The sequence below is a fragment of the Triplophysa dalaica genome, chromosome 3 (assembly GCF_015846415.1).
Source record: "Triplophysa dalaica isolate WHDGS20190420 chromosome 3, ASM1584641v1, whole genome shotgun sequence".
Lineage (NCBI taxonomy): Eukaryota > Metazoa > Chordata > Actinopteri > Cypriniformes > Nemacheilidae > Triplophysa > Triplophysa dalaica.
The window spans coordinates 20040891-20056614 of record NC_079544.1 but is presented as its reverse complement, the minus strand read 5'-3'; the positions used below and the strand labels follow the sequence as shown (position 1 = coordinate 20056614).

The following is a 15724-nucleotide window of genomic DNA, read 5'->3' as shown; positions in this document are numbered from 1 at the left end:
CAGGTTTGGAACAATTTGAGGTTGAGTAATGGATGACAGGGTTTTCATTTTTGTATGAACTATCCTTCAGCAAAACAAAAACGGTCAATAATGACAAAGAACAATATTAAACCTTTAAACTGTATACAGTATGATGCATTTCCGCTTTTAACACACAATAAAACTTTCCCAGTACTTCTAGAAACATGCAGTAGGCTATGACACGGCATCTCCATGCTAAGACCATGTACGTACGCAGTGTAGCCTTTACCGAATTTAGCAGGGCGCGCTCTCGCTTTGACAGGTATATTTAAGGGCGATATCATTCATATTGAATAATTATATTAGGCAAACCAATGCGAACTAGGCCTTATAATTATTTTTGTAACGACTTTTGAGCAAAGTTCGGTTGATTAGTCTCGACAATAAATGGAAATCTGTCGTCAAGCTGTAAATTTCTCAGTTGCGTAAAACGCAGTGACCAGCAGTAATGAGGGACAGGTGTGGTTTCATTGACTTGTGAAGGGCTGGATGCTCATCAGGTGGAAAACCAGATCCAACTGTCCTTTGGTTCTGCCTTCTGTAGATTTTCAGTACAGAAATTTAGCAATGAAAAGACCGATCCTGAAAACGTTGAAAGCCTAAAAACCAACCCATTCATTTAATATGGCAATGTTTAAAAATTAAACTTTAAAACCTCGAATGATGACATATTAAAATAGCAATAAAGTGGGGTTCAGATCTTTTCAAAAGCACATAAAACTAGATGTTTTTCAACATCATTATTAGTATTACAGCGATATAACTGTTAATATTACACTATTAAACTATTATCAGCATCACAAAATAAGTTAAAAGTTGTATTGAAAAATTGACGTTTTTATGTATGAGATATTTTCAATGTTTCTCTTTGATGTCAAAATGCCCTTGAGCAGGCAAACACTCCACAAGGTTGTGCAGAACCCCACTCGCATACAATCCCAAAATGACTTGTTCCAAAAGCATCTTGTATGCTTTTAGTGTGCAAGTAAATGTGATTTTTTTGGTACAGAATACGTTCATGAGTATTTATGAGAAATACTAGTTTATGTACGTTTACGAATAGCCTCCAGATTTTATTAGAAAACTTCCCTGATTTACAATGTGGTCTCAGGCATTGATTCCAATCCATATACTGTTAACCCTGATGGACCATGGTGTGTAGATGTCTTAATCGAAAATGAATATATTTGTAGTACCTTTACTCGTATGTTACCAAGAAATCACCAAAAAAAACATATTTCCATACTAACAGCATGCCTAATTTTTTTAAGTTATGTTGGTAACCACCGCTCTTTTGGGGTCCATAGGCACATATGATGCCCAATACTGCGGTCTAGATTGGAAGCTTACTGGGCTTTGAGAAATCTATTAATACAGGATTTTAGGGCATTGAATCAGGAAAAGCAGTGCGCACGGGTCAACGATTTCATGGGTCGTTATGGATTATTTTTTAATTTTTTCCTGTAGAAATCCGCGCACCACGTGAGACGAGTGTGCAATGAAAGTGTCCCGACACCGCGCGCTCTCTCGCAGTTCTCGAGAAACGGACACGCGTTTACATTCCTTCATGTGATCCGCAACTCTTTACATCCTTCCTGTGTTTTCTTTCTTCTTCTTTTCTTTTTTTTTCATTTAGTTACTTATTTGTATCACTCATTATGGCTTGGCCGTGCATCAGCAGAGTCTGTTGCCTGGCCCGGTTCTGGAACCAGTTCGATAAATCGGATTTGTCCGTTCCGCTTACGATACAGAACTACTCGGACATCGGGGAGCAGGAGGTTCGATCCGTCGCCAAACTGGTTTCCACGGAACAGGCGCCGAGAGTCGAATACTTAACGCCGGATCAGCGCGATGCCGCCGGACTCCGACGCCCGCACCGGGGACGGACGGAACCGAGTTACAAACCCCGGGAGGACTATCATCCCCCGGGCGTGCCTTTCCCGAGCGTGACCCAGTATAAACAGGATTACAAACACTGGCCCATCCCGAAAAAGGATAACTTTCCCTGGATCAGTAACGGAGCCAAGAGTGGCATAAAGACGGATAGCCCGGTAAACGGGTTATCTAACGGCACGACGCAGCGGAGCAGGCAGAGAGGCGGAGATCAGATCAGCTCATACAGGTACTAATGATGACGGTGATGATGGATCCAGTAGTTTATGTTCTTTCAGCACATCTGGTCTAGTGTTCATATTGAAGAAAAGCGAGCCAGGATAGGCGGTTATTACAAAAACATCTGATCTTTATTATATAAATGTATAAACCAACAATTTAGTGCGTTTAAAACAGAGTAGAACTTGTGTGTAGATATATATATAGTCTCTCCCATCATCATCACATCAAACATTATCAGTAATAAGACTGATTCTGTAAGACCCAAAAGTGGCATAAAATGAAACAGTATCTGCCTGATATAAGCGTTCACGTCTCACCCTTTAACTACACTTACAAACGCCATTGTGTGAATAATAAATAAATAAAATAAATGTGAACTGAATTGTTCTTTTGTTGTTTAGGCAGAAACGACGTGCTTGTAGTGGTTGTGCATTGCGGTGCTTTTCCGACGATGTTGTCATTTGACGTGCATATTTCATCCGACAGCTCTCAAAAAAGAGGAATTTTACACTTTTTTTAATAGGACGAGACTATTGACATAAAGAGACAGCCCGGTGTGTTTGCATTACCCCTATAGTGCTCTTTGTGAAACGTATACAATCCGAAAACGTTTTTCACTAAACCTTCATTATTCATCCAAACCCTCTGCGGATTGATTCGTTTTCCTATAGGCTTTCGTCGTTGCTGAACACTGTTTTCCTTTAATCCTTTTTTTATCAAACACTTAGTAGGGTGGTTCTGTAGTATGCACTCTAGACAGCACTGATGAGTTTAATGTGCTGGGTTTTACAGTATAATGAAGTCGCTTCTGAAGACTCCACAGCCCTGCACATTACCGACCCATTTCAGGACATTACCGCTCAGCTGATGAGTTCATTTCAGTGCGTTTAAATTAATACACATCTCAAATTAATATTTTAATGAGGTCCTGCCCACTTGTTCAGGGCACCTGTTGCGCTCACCGCTCATTTTCTTACCTCCGACCTCAGCGCGTTCCAGTCAGTCGCGCGTCATGTCACCTTAAAGCGTGCCAAAGCCAAGTATACATTTTTGAATGCATTATTAAAGCTTACTGACTTGCTTTTTATTTCCTGCCGTTTGTTTTTGCGTAAGTTCACACTTACATACACTACTTGTATTTTCTATATTTTTGTCATTCAAAATGAACGAGTCAGGTGCCTTGGCGTTCCAAACGTTTATTTCCTGAAACATCTGAATTCCGAGTTGTCTGGAAAGAAGCACGTTTAACATTCCACGCATTTAACTCGCACACGTGGTCTTCCCTTTTCCCTCCATCTTCAATTCAATTTACTAGAAAAGTCAATTTTCTTAAACGCTCTTGAATTCGAACCAACATCTTATTTTTGGACCTGGACAACAAAACCAGTCACAAGGGGGCAATTTTAAGAAATTTACATTTTTACATCACATGAAAGCTGAATGAATATACGTTTTCCAGTGATGTGTGGTTTGTTAGGATAGGAGGAGGCTTGGCCAATATACAACTATTTGAAAATCTGGAATCTGATGGTGCAAAAAAAATCTAAATATTGAGAAAATCGCCTTTACAGCTGTTCAAATAAAGTCTTTTGCATAGCATATTACTCATAAAAATAAAGTTTTGATACATTTACGAAGGAAAGTTACAAAATATCTTCATGGAACATGATCTTTACTAAATATCCTATGATTTTTTGAAGATAATTTTGACCCACACAATGTATTTTTGGCTATTTCTTAAAAATGTTCCCACCCAGGGTCACATTTGTGTTAAATATTTGATCTCTTTCTGGGGTCAGACAGGAGTACCAGCCTTGGTCTGGAACTCTGCCATCAAAGCCTTCCCACAAACGGCCCACCGTCTTGGGTACAGGAGCTGACAATGCCCCGCCGGCAACCAGCTACCAGGCTGCTTTCAGCATGGACACACACAGACACACAGACGGTGTATTGGAGTCAAGCATACAACCACAGCAGAGCGGTCGGACGGAGGTCAGCAATAAACCAGAGGTGAGTGAATCATCAGATTGGGGAGATGCAGTGACATCAGATCAGACAAGCGATCAGATCATACAGCATGCTGATGGGACGAAAAGATCAACTAAGGACAGACATTGAAAGCCATGCTCAGCAGAATGATCAGTCAGTGGAACTTATCTCACATAATCAGCAGGTCATGCAAAGTTCGGACTGTCAAAATAACTTGATGAACAAAATTCTTTCGTAATGTTCTCATTCTCGTGTGGCCCAAACCTGTACATTCTAGTTTATTGACTGCAACACAAAGGCATCGTTTTAATCTTTATGCAATCTTTTTTCCATACAAAAGCAATTCACACTGGCCATAGCTGTCAAGCTCTGGTAACTGATGCAATTATGTGGGTGGAGTCTACTGTAAGTGCTTTTGATGTATTTTAGGATGCTGAGGGACGGGATCAAATTTCTTTCTGTGGCAATAATCCTGGTTTATGGCCTGTTCCGTGAATCTATTCTGTGTCTTGATAAAAATCTAAACTAACTGGGCAGATTTTAGGGCAGTTTTTGAGCGTGTGTTTTTGCACAGCAGCCAGTGAACGATGAAATAACTGACAGGGTTCATTTAGTTTGTAACTCACTCACTATGTAACCATGGATACTGTCATACATCAAAGCTGTGCTTGACCAATGAGTAGACTAGCAGGAAGGTGTGTCACCCAATGACAGACATGGTGGGATTCATTTGGTGAAAATGTATCGTGGTGTTGTTATTCAGCAATGTACCTATTTAAGGGGACAGCTCACCCCAAAGGTAAGAGTCATACAAGTTTTGAAAACATGAGGGTGATTACATGATGACAGATTATTTGGGGGGGAATTATCCCTTAACCTTTGAACCGCATTGCTTGTGTGAGGCTGATGTGTGTGTGTGTCTGTATAAGCTTAATGGATAATGTTCAGCGACTAGTGCATTTGCGTGACTAAGCCAGATGGCATTATTTTAACCATCCCAAGGGTTTATAACTCACACATAATCCCACCCTCCCTTTTCCTTCTATCTCCTGAAATTAATTTTAGGAGAAAAGTCATGCGGTCGTCCCATTGCTCTTAAACACACTCTCAAATATAAATACCTGACCGGATAAAGATAATCAGCAACAATTCAGAATTAAAGTGTTCATGTAAGCACTGTCATTTTATTAAAAGCTGTTTGAAGAGAGACATTCTAAAATGAGAATCGCTGCAGTTTTAAGGATGGCATGTTAAACCAAAGATATTAATATTAACAAGATGCGCTACTGCAGTTACAATGAATGGCGAAGAATGCAACAATATGGCCGCTATAGCGAAGGAAGTCCTGCCCTCCAGTAAAACAAGCCAATTATCAATCAGTAAAGACTGACAATTTTCTGGGGCGGAGCTATCATGAGGCACTTGACAGTCTGTGCTCAGCCGCAGTAGATGAGGTGACCTTGAAAAGGGTCATTTTAAGCACAATATAAAGTGATAGTTTACCCAAAAAATGTTTTAACTCACCCTCAAATTGTTTCAAACCTGTATACATTTCTTTGCTGTGCTGAAAACAAAGAAAGATATTTTGAATAATATTAGCAATTTATAGTTCTAAAACATCAAAATATAATTGTATTTTTTGGTTCAGTTGAACACAAAATAAGATTATTTGAAGATATTTTTAAAAAAACTGTTCTGGGGCACCTCTGACTACCATAAATTTTTTCCAAATATGGTAGTCAATGATGTCCCAAGAATGAAAATGGTTAACATTCTTCCAAATATACTTCTAAATGTTTCTTTAGAACGAAGTAATTTATACAGGTATGAAATGAGATGAGAGTAAGTTAATATTAACAGAATTTAAATTTAAAGTTATGATACAGTTGTCATGTTTAATTATCGATCGGAAATATGCTGTGATTTTTGCAAGTGTATAATATCTGCCTTCCCCAATTTAAGTAGAGAGGACTGTGGACTTGCTATGAAGTAAATAGCTGGCCAGAGGCGTTGCAAACATGGCCGCCGATTAAAATTTTTTAAATGAAGGGTTATTTATAAATATCATTTATCAGTTTTAATGCAACCTGAACGGTTAAATACCTTGCATAAGTTTTCACGCAGCTACAGAAGCCAGCTCTCTGTCCCTGACTGTGACAAATTTATATTTACGTTTAGCAGACGCTTTTATCCAAAAGCAACCTTAAAGTGCATTAAAAATGTACAGATTAATCTGGGACTTGAACCCTTTTGAGCTACAGGAACATACAACATAAATGAGGACGAGGCTATGCAGACTGTGTACTCTAGACTTTCTATTTTACAGCTGTGCAGTATACAAAATAATAAACATTTTGTAAAACAGTGTATAGTATTATAACAGTTATACAATAATACTTGTCACTTAACCTTATAACATTGCATATTAATTCCACAAGTAACATTCAGGTATGATTATCAAACATAACTTTAATAGAAAAAGACGATGGTTAATTCGTTACTCAAAATGTAAAGTCAAGAGCATTGCATTGTAGCATACAGCGATCAGAAATATTTTGTTGGTAGGGCCGGACTTTAATACTTTCTTAATACTTGAATAAAGTCCTCTCCAGTTATTCCCTGGCCTTCATTCATATCGGATATAAGCAATTGTGCCTAAAATATGAACACATTGTCTGGAGTCTGCTTCAGGTTTCACAATTAAAGGTGTCATGGTCTTATTCTAAAACGAGTGCGAGTGCATGAGTGCGCGAGAGAAAGAGTTTTAGTAGATTATAAATCTCATTTTCTTTTTTCATTGCTCCAGCGCTTCGCTCCTCACATAGTACGTTCCTCCTTCTTCCCCCCACAGTGCCAAGGATTAGATATTGTCTTTCAGACAGAAAAAGAGTCTGAGAGACAATAAGACGAAATGAAGGGAGAGATAGAAGAAGGCAGGCAGAAACTCAATTTACGGTCTATCCTAAATAGTACGCCGGACTGAGAGAAATGGGTCTATAGTGCTCTGAAAATAGTATGCCGTGGGTGTCTGGCTGTTTAACTGATTTCTTTGGAAGTGTTCATCCTTGATTTTGGACAAGCATTATATTTTAAAGGTGCCGTGTGTAGTATTTAGGAGGATTTATAAACAAAAATGCAGTATAGTATACATAACTATGCCTTCAGTGGTGTATAAAGACCTTACATAATGAAGCGTCTATGAATAATCTCCACATTGCTCTTCATCCATTTAAGTAACTTTTTAAATAAACAAATAAAAAACAGCTTATTTTTGTGGAAAATTACATTCGATCCTTCTTGTTTGATAATCTGATTAAAGTATGTTTTATGTCGCAGGAGCAGATGTTGAAGACCAAGCTGTCACCCAACCCGTCAGCCGTCTTTCAAAGCAAATCCAGGATCTTCAACATATGATCCATCAATGAAGAGCGACGCACACACATTCACGAGACAAGAAACCCATTTGAAGGAATGTTTAGAGACAAATGAATGTTGGGAAATGTCTACTTCGAGATCTTTTAATGAAACTTGAATGGATAAGCAAGAAAAATAACTATTGCAACAAAGCAAAAGATTCTCTAAATCGTTCCACAAAGGACATAACAGAACTGGAGGAAATTTGCTGGAAATTTACACCACGTAAAATCTATGCAAGAGGATGTATGCTTAAAATGTCAACCATCTATGAAAGCATTTGTGTTTGGAATACACATCAGGGTTAAGACTTTTGAGAGAAAGAGTGTGTAAAGGAGGCCTTGAAACGTTTGTACCAAAAAAAACGATTGTGTTGACCTTGCCCTCTGAATTAATATTTGCATGTTTCTAATAATTTTATGAATTGTTTAAATATGCAAATAAATGTTTAACAACACATAGAAAAAAGGAACAAAAATGTAATACGGTTACTCAGTGTGGGTATGTGTGTACAGTACAATCCTAGTAGTAATACGTGATTTTGTGTATAATAATGTCGGCCTGCTCTTATTGATCCGTTCATGTCTGCCTGAGAACGCTGGATGCTTCTAATTGTTGTTTTTTCGCTCCGGCGCCTGCTGGCCATTTAAAAAGACCTTACGTCTTCGTTAGCACTTTAACATTTACTTTCACTGAATTGGGATGATGCTGAGGGGTGGGGTCCAAGTTTTTGTAAATTTGGTTTAGAAAGCGACAAAATGAAGAAAACACTTTAAATAAAAATGATCTTTAAATGTGCTTGTATTGTTTACCTGACAGCTGATGAAATCAGACAAGTCACTCCCATATGGATATTTGAAAGTACCTTACAACAAAATAAATCAGACAAACAGATCTGCCTTAAAGGCAGATTTTTAATACAAGAATAGTTGATTTCTGATACACAATGTGCAGGACAATACAACATGAGATAGTTAGGCAGCTCATCTCACTATAACACTGAGGGCAAATTAATAAAACACATGAACACAGTCATTCACTTTCATACACAAACACACATAAGAATTTCATACTTTGTCTCGAAAAAACAAGGTCAGCAGAAACAGCGGTTAACTTTTTAACGACAAATGACACTTTGTACACAAAGCATTTTAGAAACCTGCCACCTCTTCTTACAATGCCCCTTAATCTTTTACAAACACACACACACACACACAAATCAAACTTTATCAAATCATTAATCTTCTTGTACTCAACTTTACAATCATTATCCACATTTATATGAAAACGACAAGATTAAGACTTTATTTTGAATTGCTTCGCATGAAATTGATGAGTGTTAAGACCTGACATGCCGTATATTTAACATTTACCCTGAACATCCCTACAACTACATAAGCGGATTATTTACGTGCAGGTATAAGTGACAATGAATAGGGATGTCATTCAAGCTGCACAAATTCTAAAAAAAGAAAATCACCTCCCCTTACAAATCCAGCTTGATAAGACAGTTCAGTTCAATGGTTCAGCTCCAATATCTAATGCTCGTACTACTGATTAAGATGAATAAAAAACACAGAACGGTGCCAGCTGTAAGGTCAATGTGATCAGCCAAGTTTGGCCTGCAGAGAGTGAAGGCCTAATGAAAGTGAACAGGACTATTCAAATATTAAATGATGAGTATGTGCATTCTCACGTCTGATGCCCTAAAACTGAACTTCAGTTATTGTATTGATGGTTGTATTAAAATACTAGTCCTCAGCAAATTCCACAGAATTAATCAAATAATAATAAATGGAGTGATGTGGTGCTTTTGCATAATGACCTGACAGTCCCATCTGGTTTGCTGATATGTGTGACATGTTTACCTGGGTCATGACCTTTGCCGGTGGGTTCATAACACAATATTAAGTGTGATATATAACACAGCTGTTGTCTTGTTGATGGCTATTTCCCATAATGAAATTTGCATTTTAGAGGAGATCTCTGTCAGTGATTGGTCACCCCAAGACATTTTCCACCCTTACACAATGTGTGGGAATCACTGTGTGTTTGGACAATCCACCTGTCTGTCTGAGGTCCAATGATGAAAGTTAGTCGGTGTGGCTTTCATCCTTCATCATGATGCCCATGTACCTATACGAAAAACGTATGGATTAATTTAACACAAAATTAAACTGCATCATAATGACACCCCACACATATTTAGATATCTAAGATCAAAATGTTATTTCTAGATATCACAATTTTAAAATGTCCAGATATTTCAGGTTTTCTCTGTGGCTTAATGTGAATGGAAACCTACCTGTTAGTTAGGAAATCACAGGTGGGAGTAGAACTGATGGCTTGATGCACATCCATAGCTGATATCTCCCTCGGAGGTCTGTGGTGACAATATGACATGACACACATTGTATGCTTTGGTAGTACAAATGTTCTACCAAAAAAACTGTTGGAGAGAATCTCGCAACACATTTTTTCTAATATTAAATAAAAACATAAATAATAATAGGTCATTGACCTTTCAGTGTTAAACGCAGCAATGTCTGGTTTTCCTTAAAAAAACAGAGATCAATTACAGTATGAACTGATCATCTATTAAAATAATCCACTATAAATGGCAGTGACTGAATACTGTTTAAAACCTAAAGCAACAGTCTGTATGTGAAAAGGATGTGAATGAAGAGATATGTGCTGACTAAGCAGAGCGGTACTGGGGCACTCTCTGTCTATCTCTCTCTCTCTCAGCCGGTCTACAAGTCTAATAAAAGCTGATTTTCATTAGCTCTTCTCATCGCTCTGATAATTATACACTATCATAAAGCACTTCCTCAGGGAACTTTAAAAAAGAACACAACTTGAAGCTCATGGAATACCAAACAAGTTAAAAACTGAAAGAGCAAAACAGACAAAATAGAAAAGTTTCAAAAAAAGTTTCACAGTCTCCGACTGTGCTCTGGATTACTCTGAAATATCCTGAACCATCCATCTGTTCCACACTGTGCTGATTAATCTTGTGCTGGCGGACGCACTGACCTGTTTTGTGGGGATTTCCCATGAGCGTTGGCCAAAGATTCCCTCAGGATTTCACTGCTGAACTGTTCCACCGCCTGTAGTCAGATTTAGACAATATTTAGCCCATGATAGTACAAGAAGTGCAGATCTATCAAAACACTGTGTCCTATCCTGATGTGAAACTTATCTTTTGACATACAGAAAAACAATCTAAGTTTCAACTTTTTACTTGACATATGAAAAACAATTATATTTTAAAGATTTACCTTAAGAATCATGGTCTCCACGACAGGAGCAAAAACGTTCTTATCCACTTCCACTTGCTGCAACGTGGCACCAATCTAACACCAGCACAAATCGTCATGTCATGTATAACCCAACAGGATGTATAGGCAAGTAAATAGTTTCCATGTCTCTCACCTGCTCTGCTGTGTCTCTGATGAACTGGGTCGACGGGCAACGGCCCAGAAAAAAATTGGGTTCCTGCTCAGTCTCATCCTGCTCCTGTTTGATTTTAACCTTTGCGGCGTCAGTGTCTTTCACGCTGATGATGTCAAGAGGCTCATCGTCTTCCTCGTCAGGCTCCGCCTTCAGAAGTCTCTGGAGTTGTTTCAGGCGCTGACACAACTCCTCACAGCCCGCAAGAGTTGAACTGCACTCTGAAACACACACGTCATTGTAAAATATTAGTCGATACAGTCCATCAGTAAAAAAACAACATGTTGCATATATCAGCAGACCAAGATTTATCTGCTATGGCTCTATTAGTAAACATAGTAGTAGTGCCCCTTACTTGGTGCCCTTTATGTTTATGTTAAAGGTCAAATGTGTAGTTTTATGAAGGATGTATTGACAGAAATGGAATTAATTCGTCCAATTGGACCAATCGACTAGTCGTTTAAATGGTAAGCTCCTACTAGTCCACATAGAAAACAACAGTCAATTACATGAAAAAATTACACAAAATGTTTGTTCAAAACCATTTTAAATTACATACTAAAAACTAAATGTTTGAAAAAAAATTATTAACATTCTTTAAAGGGTATCTGGTACAAAATGTTTTAATTTTAGGTCAAATCTAACATTGGGTGATTCCGTGAAAATATCAACCATATCACACATTTTTTAACATTTTACCAGCGGTTTTTACTATGGTAACAGCACAGATTATAACATTTGGTGGTTCAAATACCAATGTAAGATCTTTCTTAAGCATTTGTTTTATTTTTATTGCATGACTTTTCATAGTAAGTGCCGTTTTAAGGATTATTTCTTTAAATATATAGTTTTTTCATAAACTGACATTTTTTGATGTAAAGAATCTATCAACAAGGGTTCAGTCAAATATAAAAATATGGTTCAATATATCGTAACAAATTCATTCTCTGAGTATTTTTATGTCATGTCCGTAACGCAAAATGTCACGTCCATAACGCTGTAATTGTCCCATTTGCTTCGTTTGTGCCTATTGCAGCACGCTCAGAAATGACCACTTGAAAGATGAGTTGTGTGTATGTTTTGAAAGAGGAAAACGAAAAGGTTTTAAGCAAAATATGTAATTTCAACGTGACAATAATAATTTCACTGGAGCTATGCGTAACCATACTGTATTGGGTTCTTATTGACGCGATGCAGAAAAAGGAGACGGAATCGCGGAATGCAGGCACAAAACGAAAAAGAAGATAATGATCTAAAGCTACATACAGTTATGTTGACAATAACTTACATTTCAATATTTTAATATTTAAAATGCATGAAAGAAGGATTGACGATATTTGATGGCAGAATGGGCTGTAAAAGCGGAGAATGCATCTTGAGCACACTCAATAAAACTGAGATGAGAATGTCTCAGCTTCTAGAGTCACAGAACTTTGAAATTTATTTGATTATAATATTTTCCCAAATAAAGCGCTTTAATAAACATGATCGCTTAGCACTGTTTTCTGTGTGCCCGTGCAGAGTTTGTGCAGACTTCTCAAATACGTTATCTACTTCGGCAAAGAAGCAAAAACGTGACAACACGTTTGTCCTGTGTCAGTTGCTGTAGTGCTTTGAAAGGGGAGGGGTGAGGGGTGGAGTGAGCCGTTGGTTGCATCACCATTAGATGCCACTAAAATCTCAACATTGCTCCTTTAAGTTCACAAGAGGCTAGACTTATACTGGCAAATGCTTACAATTTATCAATCCATCAACATTATAAGCACAACAAAATCAACACCATTCATACACATACGCTCACATTCTGTATGAAATAAGACAGAGCTTTTTGAGTGGTGTACATTTATATTCTTTCTTATATCTTACCCAAAAGGTATTTGTGGAGAAAGCATAATTTTCCGCCTACTTTTCGGGAAAAAAATTCACATCAAGGGTGCACCTGTGATGCCTTGGCACAGTAGGATTTGGCCCAGGGCTGATGTTCTATTTTAGCTGCCTAAAGCAGTGTGATTGAAGTATACATGCTGAGAGCTGAATTCAGGCCCGAAACTGTTAATCTCTTTATTATACAGACTAATGAACCAACACAAGAGACAGAGAGCCTGCACTGTCTGAGCCAAGTCTTGTGTATGTCTCATTTCTGCATAGCAGAGAGACACCGGAGATGATGATAATCTCAGCCAAGTGTACAACACACACAAAACCCTACACTCACCAGGCTCACTGTCGATCTGTGTGAGAATGTCCTCGATAGAGTTCTCCTCTGCGCGCTGGGGTTCCGGGTCAGGGGGTGTGTAACCACGGAGACGGCACCAGTGCACCACCTCTTTAGTTCTGGGGGGGCTGAGAGCCTGAAGGCGAGGTGTCCTCTCCAACAGATCTGCACATACGCGGCGTACCGCAACGGCACGCTGCAACTGTACAACAAAAGGATATAAAAATACACACAAGTGCATCGGTGGAAAATAACATCTGCATTGTAAGCTTTGTACCAACCCACGCAGACACACGAGTACCGTACCTCTGCAGCTCTGCGTTTGCCGATGTTCCAGGAGTAATACTGATCCACAGAGGTGGCGCAGAACGGATGAGAATCATCATCTAACATATAACATGTTGGTTAGCCTATCTTAGATTATTAATTTGACATTTACCAAAGCCTCATAAACCCATGTGTGAACTAACAGCTGAGTGTTCAAGTCAATGTGTCTCTGTATAGGACTCACTTTTCTCAGGAACGATAAGAGGGAACTTCTTCACTATGGCTGTCAGTAGTTGAGTCATGGTCTCTATGTGCTCAGTGCTGAGAGTTAAGACACACAGACACATTGACATAAAATAAATACACAAAATTGCAGAGAGTAAATATGGTAGACAAGAACAAACATTATTTGACAGGGGTCTTCAGGAGAACAGAAGCATAGAAACAGTAGGAAGGAGCGTGTTGACTGTGTATGTGTTTTCAACCTCTTACTTGATAAGTTCACGTGTCGTAGATTCTGTGCCCTGTTCCACTTTAACAGTAGCAGCCCCATCTGCAGAGGCAGGGTTAGTTGTCAGGGGAACGGAGGCAGGTGCTGTAGAGACTGGGGTAGATGTCTGGGGTACTGGGGTAGTAGAGATGGGGCTAACTAATCCAGGTTCAGTTTTAACTACAGAAACACAAGCATACAGCAGTGGGTTTATTCAAGAATAGCATAAACCAGTTTGCGGACGATTTTGTATTATTATTTGATTACTGTATGTGAAATCTTAATGGTTAAACTATTTTATATAACACAAAACATGCAGTATTTTCACTGCAGTGTCTCACCGTGAGCTACAGGTGTGGACGCTGAGGAAGCGGCTGCGTTACTGGATGCACATTTGGAACCAGACGGCGCAACTGTAACATACACAGATGTACTCAGTGTTAGAGGATGCTGCTTCAAGTCTTTGTTCAAATGAATTTAGCTGAAAAAACCCTGCATTCATTAATTTCTCTTGGTTTATACATTTGTCATGATTTAAAAAAAAATCACTATATGTGACCCTTTATGTGTGTCAGTGGTTTTACCACTTATCTAAAAGAGCTTGTCAATTTTCACATTGAAGTTTCTTTATTTAAAGGAGCAATGTGGAGTCTTTAGCAGCCTCTAGTGGTCAGGTTATGAATTGCAACCAACGGCTCACTTTTACGCTTCTTTACCGAAGGAGATTATGTATTTACAAAACACACTCTGTAAAGCAGTTTGTCTGTTTATGGCTACTTTAGCAACAAAATGACAAATTCCATGTACGGGGACCGCGGTGTGTGCAGAGAAGATAGAAATAGCTCATTCTTAGGAAATAAAAACCTACCGCTTTATTATGTAAGGTCTTTATACACTTCTGAATACATAGTTATGTACATTATATTGCATTTCTGTCAGTAGAGCCTCTTAAATATTCCTAAAAAAGTTGTCGTTCTGGAGATACAAGGTTTCACATTATATGTAATTCATCAAACAAAAGTGTTCCTTAAAGTCCCTGTTTACGATTTCTCTATTGGTCAATCTTCTAATCTCGCTGTCATACATTTATCTCGATCACTATAACAACAGATTGTACAACTACAGGCAGTTACTAGTGCCATTGATGTTCAAGTACTCCTCCCAAATAAACTAAAATAAGCTTTTGTGAGCATAGAGATTCACAGACCAATCCAATACAAACCAAGCAGACAAAAGAGAGACAGACAATAAAACTCGGAGAGAGAAATCCAGGACAGTATCTCCAGAGCTATGTTCACCTATTACTGCCATCATTTGACAAATGCTGGGAAAAGAAAACGACGGATGGTAGATACAATCTGGAAGCCTCAACAGAGCAGACAAAAACCTTCCCTCTGTTTAAGCTGTCGCGATTAAAACTCCACCCCAACCCAGTGATTGGTCAGGTCTCCTAAGATTCCTTTTAACATCCTCCCTGCATCAGAAAAGGGAAGTGTGCCATGCATGCACGTAAGACAACTTGTGATCGCTGAAACTACAGTTTTGAAAGTTTCCTGAGTCAGATTGTGTGGGTAACAAGAAGGCGTTACCTTTACCAACGGGCATTAAGATGGTCTGCATCCCCGACGAGCCGCTGCCCAAACTGAGCTGCTTCAGCTGATTGCCTGGAATGGTCAAAACAGTCTGCTGGGTACTAGACTGAGCGGGGTGCATCTTCAGCATACCTGTAAGGAAATAACAAACCAACAATAGCACACAAC

The 15724-nt window shown here is 38.6% G+C and overlaps 2 protein-coding genes across 4 annotated transcripts in view; one reads left to right on the top strand and one right to left on the bottom strand.

The window, feature by feature from the left end:
- Positions 1-1509: 1509 nt before the first annotated feature.
- map6d1 (MAP6 domain containing 1) lies at positions 1510-8337 on the top strand. 2 transcript variants are annotated; one of them, XM_056744733.1, is made up of 3 exons: positions 1510-2143; positions 3936-4146; positions 7468-8337. In XM_056744733.1, exons 1-3 carry the CDS (start codon positions 1680-1682, stop codon positions 7537-7539), a joined length of 747 nt encoding a protein of 248 aa, XP_056600711.1. In that variant the 5' UTR covers positions 1510-1679; the 3' UTR covers positions 7540-8337. The 2 variants fall into 2 exon arrangements, with proteins under 2 accessions (XP_056600711.1, XP_056600710.1); XM_056744732.1 differs by having other exon boundaries at positions 7462-8337.
- An 85-nt stretch (positions 8338-8422) lies between these two features.
- yeats2 (YEATS domain containing 2) overlaps positions 8423-15724 on the bottom strand; it is a 34526-nt gene continuing 27224 nt past the window's right edge. For both annotated transcript variants that reach the window (XM_056744640.1, XM_056744641.1), the window contains 11 exons: positions 15554-15688; positions 14306-14377; positions 13967-14144; positions 13719-13795; positions 13514-13593; positions 13208-13409; positions 10975-11213; positions 10821-10895; positions 10576-10649; positions 9845-9922; positions 8423-9675 (listed from right to left, as the gene is read on the bottom strand). In XM_056744640.1, coding sequence (XP_056600618.1) covers positions 9633-9675; positions 9845-9922; positions 10576-10649; positions 10821-10895; positions 10975-11213; positions 13208-13409; positions 13514-13593; positions 13719-13795; positions 13967-14144; positions 14306-14377; positions 15554-15688 — 1253 coding nt within the window. In that variant the 3' untranslated portion in view covers positions 8423-9632. The remainder of the gene's footprint in view (positions 9676-9844; positions 9923-10575; positions 10650-10820; positions 10896-10974; positions 11214-13207; positions 13410-13513; positions 13594-13718; positions 13796-13966; positions 14145-14305; positions 14378-15553; positions 15689-15724) is intronic.